Source organism: Cynocephalus volans, chromosome X, assembly GCF_027409185.1.
Source record: "Cynocephalus volans isolate mCynVol1 chromosome X, mCynVol1.pri, whole genome shotgun sequence".
In the NCBI taxonomy this organism is placed as follows: Eukaryota; Metazoa; Chordata; class Mammalia; order Dermoptera; family Cynocephalidae; genus Cynocephalus; species Cynocephalus volans.
In genome coordinates this window covers 67,093,641-67,100,996 of record NC_084478.1, presented here as the reverse complement: position 1 = coordinate 67,100,996, position 7,356 = coordinate 67,093,641, and the positions used below count along the sequence as shown (strand labels likewise).

General features: G+C 40.7%; 1 protein-coding gene across 1 annotated transcript in view; it reads right to left on the bottom strand.

Moving 5' to 3' along the window:
* Window positions 1-1,003: 1,003 nt before the first annotated feature.
* FAM120C (family with sequence similarity 120 member C) overlaps window positions 1,004-7,356 on the bottom strand; it is a 106,394-nt gene continuing 100,041 nt past the window's right edge. The window contains exon 16 of the mRNA XM_063084364.1: window positions 1,004-6,064. Coding sequence (XP_062940434.1) covers window positions 5,870-6,064 — 195 coding nt within the window. The 3' untranslated portion in view covers window positions 1,004-5,869. The remainder of the gene's footprint in view (window positions 6,065-7,356) is intronic.

Sequence of the window (7,356 nt, the reverse complement as noted above, 5' to 3'; positions counted from 1 at the left end):
ATCTAGAGGTAGAGATGCAGCAAGGTGCTATAGATGCTGGCTGTGATGAGTATACACAGGGATCCCTAGCTGGAGATCAGGAAAAGAATCATAAAGATATGAGCTGAATCTTGAAGGGTAAAGTCGAGACTGTAACAGAGACAAAGGGGAGAGAGGCATTCTAAGCAATGGTATAAGCTAATGAAAAGAAATGGATATTAATAGCTTAATGTGTATGGGATGCAGTTTATTATTGCTGGAGTGGGATGGGGGGGTAGGAAATGAGGCTAGAGAAGTGGTCAGGGGCCAGATCATGAAGGAGCTGTAGAAGTTGGGGAGCAGAGTGTTAGAAGGACAGATTACTCTGGAAGTGGATAAGCATGGTAGATTAAAGCAACGGTTTTTAACTTTCTCTTGTCATAGAGTCCTTTAAGTACACACACAAAGGTATGGGCCCTTTCACTGGAAAAAGGGACATACACATAGACACAAAATGTTGCTTATAATTGTCTGGTTAGGAGTAAGACAGGGGAGCAACTGCAGCAGTCCAGGTGAGAGATGATGAGGCCTGAACCAAGCCACAGGAGCAGGGACAGAAGAGACAGATGTGAGAAATAGAAATATGGTTGAGTGTTACCAACAGATCTTGTCACCAACTGGATTTGAGAAATGAGGGAAAGACAAAAGTCTAGGATAACTAATGCTCAGGTTGGTTTGTGGTTTAGGCAATTGAGTAGAAGGTAGCATCACTCATGCAGAGGACCAGACCTCGTAAGAAAGGATGGGTTTGGTTTGGGAAATGTTGAGACAAAGGTGCCTTTAGAACATCCAAATAAAGAAGTTAACCAGGAAGCTAAATATGCTCTTCCTTTTGATGATTCTTGTACTGGGTCTCTTGCCCTGATACTCTACAAACAGACTCCTAAATCTCTGTGCAACACTTCTGAATTGAGACAAGTATATCCCCCATTTGCTAAAAGGGCTTCAGAGATGGGAGAAGAAAGCAAACTTCACACACCCAAAATTATTTCACAATTTCTTTACTAAAAGAATAGACTTTTATTAAGCTCTGTAAGTTTCTTTCCGTCAGCATTAACAGAACAACAGATCAATTTCCATCACAAAACAACTCCTGAGACATTCTTATTCCTTTCTGAAACACTTCCATTAACTCCTACAGTTTCCCCAAAGAAGCATCCATTCAAACTTACATTAATAAACTATGGAGCTTTTGTGGTGAGGTGGGCCAAAAAGGCAGGGAATCTGGAATCTGGGAGTGGGAAAGAGAAATACATTTTATCCATCCACTAAACACACTGTCAAGAGCACAGGAGAGGAGATAGTAACACAGAAAAAACGATGAAAGAATTTTACTTTTGTCAATAACATCATTTATCAGGGAGCACTAAAAATCACTGACTCCTTGCAGTTAGTTTCTTTACCTAGTGTGTTATTCTAGAAATAGAATAGGATAGAATAGAATAAAATAAAAAGTAGGAGGGGAAGTGCCTTCTGGGAAGTAATTAACATGAAGTCATCAGATTTGGTAGGGTTATGAGAGATTAATAAAATCTGAAATACTTAATTTGCTTCATCTACATGAAAATTCACTAGTCATTAGTTACTACCAACACAGACAAAAAGAGCATCTATAAAAGTACAGGGGCAATGTCAACAGCTGAAATGGGCACCCTAGCACAAGGGATATTTTATTTTGCTTTTAACTTGGAAACGATGATTTTGTAAAAAAGTGACGTTATTTTCTTAGAACATCAAAATAACCTCTGACAACATTGAAGATAATTAGCAGTAATAGGGGAATAGGTGCACTAAGTTCTCTAGCTGCACCAGCAGACTACAGCAATAAGCCAAGGAAAAAGAAAATACAAAGTCAAATAAGATGCCAAAGTCACGGGAGGGAGAAAAATATAGGGTGAAACATCACGGAACAGTGAAAACTCACCCACCCACCTACCCTGAACCCCAAGCATATTTAGGAAATATGCACCAGGAAGTGAACAATTATAATGATTAAACCTTAGCAGAATTATACTACTTTAAACTGTGGTCCACCTGTATTGTCATTTCAAAAAGGGCAGGGGGTGAGGGGGGTGTCTTAGAGGCTGAATTGGTAGCACTGACATGCCCACAGGAACCTTCTATGGTTCCAAAGGACTTAATCACTATAAACAAACAGCTATTCCTACATTCTTTCTACCTTAAATAAGCATTCCTGTCCCCCTCCTCCCACCTTAACCACCTTCCCTAATTCCTTGTCCGGCTGTTTTTCTCAGTGGTCAAAAAAAGTTAATGTGACTTGGCCAACAATGTCAGAAAATCGACATGGAAACATAAATCAAATGTCACTAGCCAAAGCAAGTATCACTTCTTGGGCTTTAGAGTCTACCTGAAGTCCTACTGGCTCAGAATGAAAATGATGCAAGCGAGTAGAAGTATGTCAGGTCTGGTCCAGACCAGACTGGCCACTGAATAATGGTAGGAGTTACAGGCTGAGCCCAAGAAACATCTGCAGAAATCAAGAACTGCAAGTCCTTGAGGGTCAGTAGCTATACACAACCAGGGTGTTTTTGCTTGTGGCCCTACAAGGTAAAGAGGTCATTTCTGGGGGTGTCCATATGACTTTGTTCAAGAGAGACCACATCACAGTCAGAAATGGAACCTCAAGTGAAGGATGACAGTCTCTTCAAGAGGTACAGCAAAGATCAGAGCCCACCTTCCCCAATTTGTCCTCCCATTAGAAAAAGTTCATTGCCCAATAATGTACCTTTTTTTTTCTGGATTTCTGTAAGTTGTACATTTTGGCCGATGAATTAAAATATACGAATACAGCATTTTATGGTTCTTTCTCGTAACCTTCCAAACCCAAAATGCTGAATCCAAATAAAGTCAAGGTTGGAGGTGAGCCACTTGTTTCCCCCTGGGCCAGGCTAGGGGAAAGTAGAAGTGTGTGGAAAGGAGAAAAGCAAGCCTTTTGGCAAACTGGAATCATCCCTGTCAAAGCAGCAATTTTACCTTTCACAGTGAAATAAGAACTCTTAATGCTGTGAAAGTTAACAATACTGTCATCTGTGTCAGATTCAAGATGCACAGAAATAGCAACTAAAAAAAATACCACTTAACTCCAAGTACATTCTATTAGAAAATGAACACATATATATATTCATTCATCCCTCCATGGCTCCAGAAAGAGATTCCCAAGCCATTTAAGTTTACTACTGATTCCCCTCCCCCCTTGCTGGATACAGAAGTCCTAACCTTCAAGATGTTGTGAAAGGTTGGGCAGGTCCAAGAGGAGTCCAAATTAGGGAGCTGATTCCAAAGAGGAAGTTTTATATGCTTTGCTCCTGCTTATATCTAGCTAGGTGTACACTCTCGTCCTTCTTCTTTGGTTTACGTAAGAAGTACCTGGGCAGGGGCAAGGCATTCCAGCGCTTCCTCCCCCTGCAAATTGTGGGTTCTCTTAAAATAGGCCAGACTAGGATTAAACAGTCCAAGACTGTTTTTAATTTCTCATGGTGCAGTCATTTTAAATAGACAGTAAACAAATAGCATTCTGGTTGTCTGGAAAAAAAATCATCAAGGACCTGCTGTGGAGTGGGGTTTTTCAAAAAGAGAACCCTGCTAGAAGTCTAGTCAGTCGTATTCTTGTAGAAATGTTACTTCTTGGGCAAGAACATCACAAAGTCCAAAAGGAAGTGTGTGAGGCTAGAAGCCTCAATTCCTTAATGAAGACATAATGCTAATTTGTTGCAAGCCATTTTTCCATCCCTCATACTTAGGCTGCCCCAAAGAGGGAAACTGGAAATGCAAGGTTGTCTCAAGATCTTTACAACGTTTAATTTTCTTCAGCAAAAGATTTTCCATTTTCCATTGTTTCCAGCTTTTAGTGGAGATATTATGGTGACTGAATTTTGTGCATATTGCTTGGATAAAAACTTGAAACACTGTTAATGTCAGATTTAGTCTGCTAAACTGGGAATAACCCACGCACTTTGTTGCTAACATTTTTCTTTTTACGATACTAAATCATTTTACAATAAACTGTCATGATAGAAGAAAAAAAATATATCTCCAGCAAGGAGGAACAGCCTCTTTATCCTAGGTAGATCCTGGCCTCACAGGGGGCTGAGATTCTTTTAAAGAATACTTCTCAAGGCCCAGGCCAGCGTCCTCTGAAGTCTTCTTTGCAAAGCAAATGAAAAGATCCTGTAGTCAAAATGTCAATGAACAAATGAAACAATCTAGGCACGTAAAATCAAATTGACAATTTTCTCATTCCTCCCTATCCCATCTTTCCAATGCTAGTCCTCTCTCCTTCAGGAATTCTTGTCAATCAATATTAGCTTGAAGCCTCACCTGAATTTGACCCTGAAGTTCCAGAAGAGATTTCCTCCAAATTGGCTGAAAGCTCTTTCAAATGGTAATCACCTCCCATCCCCTTTTTCTCTTCAAACCTTCGTAAGTAAATACCCAACTCTTCCCAATCCCACTCCAACCTCCTGTTTTCACCATATGGGATGTGAGGGCTCTGTTCAAGATTAATCTTGTAACAATCCAAGTGTTTGTTGTTCTGAACAGTCAATCTCTGAAAAGTACTTTTTGTCTGATTTAGAGTAGCCCATCTTCTCATAATTGTGATGGGCCATGACTTAGTAAGGATTTCAGATTTTAAGTGTGGTCTTTGAAACCCACCACTCCATAGCAGTGGAAGGATTTCTGGGAAATTCAGTAAATCCTCTGGGACATCACCATATATGTATGTATGTATGTGTATACATGTACATACACACACATACACACACACTTATATATATATATATAAAATATGTATAGATAAATAGATCTGTCTCTTTATATAAAGGGTATGTGTATGCATTTAGATACACACATTCATATACACACCCACCACCCATAAACCTACACGTGTGCACGTGTGCGTGCGTGAGCGCGTGCACACACGCGCAAACGCACACACGCACGCACACGCGCGCGCACACACACACACACACACACACACACACACAGTCTTCTGAGTCTCTTTCGTACTCAGTTTCACTACAGTAATTCCCACCCTTTCAGGGTATAGTCAGCAGGAATGGGCGAACTGCACCACATTTACAAACAACGCATGGGTTGAAAGGCAGGAAAAATCTGCCCAGTACTTTTCTGACTCACTTGAATCCCCCAGTACAAAGGCCATTGGTAGTTTTTTTTTTTTTTTTTAAAGTGTATAAAATAAAAAATAAAATAAAATAAAATTACCAATACTACCTCACTTCCCTGAAAACATCTACCTATCTGATTGTCAGACCAGAGCTAGAGGCTGTGGTACAAAATCCTGGGGTAGGTGAGTTGGGAGAAAGAATGAAAAAGAGGTGGATATTAATTATGTATCAAGGCCCCACCACTTCATAGAGAAAAAAAACAAGTCGGAAAGCCATAGACAGCTGTCCCTACAACCCCATAGGTTTATCACGTAGGTCTGTAAATGAGTATCATGATAAATACTCAGAAACCCAAAGCTGAAACTTCTCTAATAGGACTTTACGTGATGACACCCAATTTCTGACAGTTAGTGCCTTACTGGGCTTCCAGGGGAGATAAAGAGAATATTGGTGCTATATATTCACTTAAAGAATAGGAGCTAGTCTTGTTGCTGTTCATCTTTGAAATTCCCCAGAAGCAGACTACTAAGTCTGGAGGCCCACAAAAAGACAGGGAAGGGGAAAAGATGGACAAAGTAGGACAGCTCATCAAAATCCTGGATAAACGCAGGGTAAGCACTTATATCCTCCTCTAACTTGGGCCTAGAATCAGAAAAGTATAAGTTTTCCCCTCTTCCTGATCTGGTGAAGCCATCTTCAGCTTGTCATTCCTCTTTCCGTTGTGCCATAGTTTCTAGCTTTTGCTCTTGTAAGTTGTTCTTGTCCCCATTCTTCATGGGGAGGTAGTGGTTATCATTATTACACATGTTGCTGTCTCTAGATAAGGCACATTGTGATGGAGCTGGAAGATGATGATCACTCTTCTCTTCCTTGATCAATGCGCCACTGTTTCCATTTACCTGTGAGGGGGACCAACCTTGATTAAGCTCTGTCAAAAACAGAAATCCTCAGTGTAAATAGTAATCCCAAATTGGCTGACCTTTCCCAACATGTTCATAAGCTAGCCTGAGGAAGCTGTTTCAGTTCTTCAAAATTACCAGAAAGCCTAAAGCTTGTTGATACCTAGTACATTCTGATAGTGTCCTGAGAACTTAGGTTGACCACAGATGTATCTGACTGAAATCTAATGGCAATGATACATAATAATGACAGTTTTCTCCTGTTTAAAGTGGGAAATAAAAAATACTTCACAGGGTATTTATGTGGTTCCAATGAGCTCATGTACTTATGAGAGACTGGAAAAGAATAAGTGCGTAATTATCATGATAATTATTTCTTCTCACTGTAAATCAATACTTTATCTCTCACTCCCATTCCCTCTCCCCCACTGTAGCATATCCACATAGCTATTTCTGTGATCTTAGTTAGTGTGAGTCAACCACTGAAAGGTGGATTTACTCTTATTGTACCCAAAATATCATTTTTCAGACTATATACCTGATGATCAGACCCTGAATTATGGTGAATTCACCAAGGCTATACCACTGGAGGAAAATGAAGGAGAACACCTGTTAACGATGGACGTACTCTTGCTCTCCAGGATTTAGACTGTCAGCAGAAATGCAAATAGACGGGGTCAGCAAGAATCCACAAAGCTCAACCGCAAACCACAGATTTCCTATTGAGTTACCTAGGAGACGGGGAGGTGTGGGAGGGGCTTACAGCTGGCTAAAACATATATAATACATGCTTGGAAAACAATAAAGTTGCTTAGTGTGTGTGCTAAGCCCCAGAACTTTGTGTCTGGTTTCTGGTTGCCCACCTCCCTAGGCTGCAGCCCCTAGCTCAAGGCGTGCCCTAAGCAACTCACCTGGCTGCACTCTCTTGGCAGGGCTGCGTGCGGCCCTGCTCCCTGGGGGACTCCTGGCAGAGGCTACTTGTAGTCCTGCTTCCTGAGACCCCCAGGACCAAGAGAAAGGTGCATACCACTTTATGGGAGCCTACCTGGTTGACTAGTTTTCCTTCTAGGTGCAGTCTTTTTTACTGTACTGAGCAGCTTCTGGAAAAAGCTGAGAAGCTTTGAAAAAATCCCGAAGTCTCTACTCTTTAGCTGTGGAATGCATTATAAAATGCTTTGTGTGGGGGACTTATTATTCTAGTTCTATTTTTGTCTCAAAATAACATTAAAGCAAATTTATATTCTTTTAGAAAACGTTAGATAATGGGGGTTAACACGGATGTAGTAAGGCTA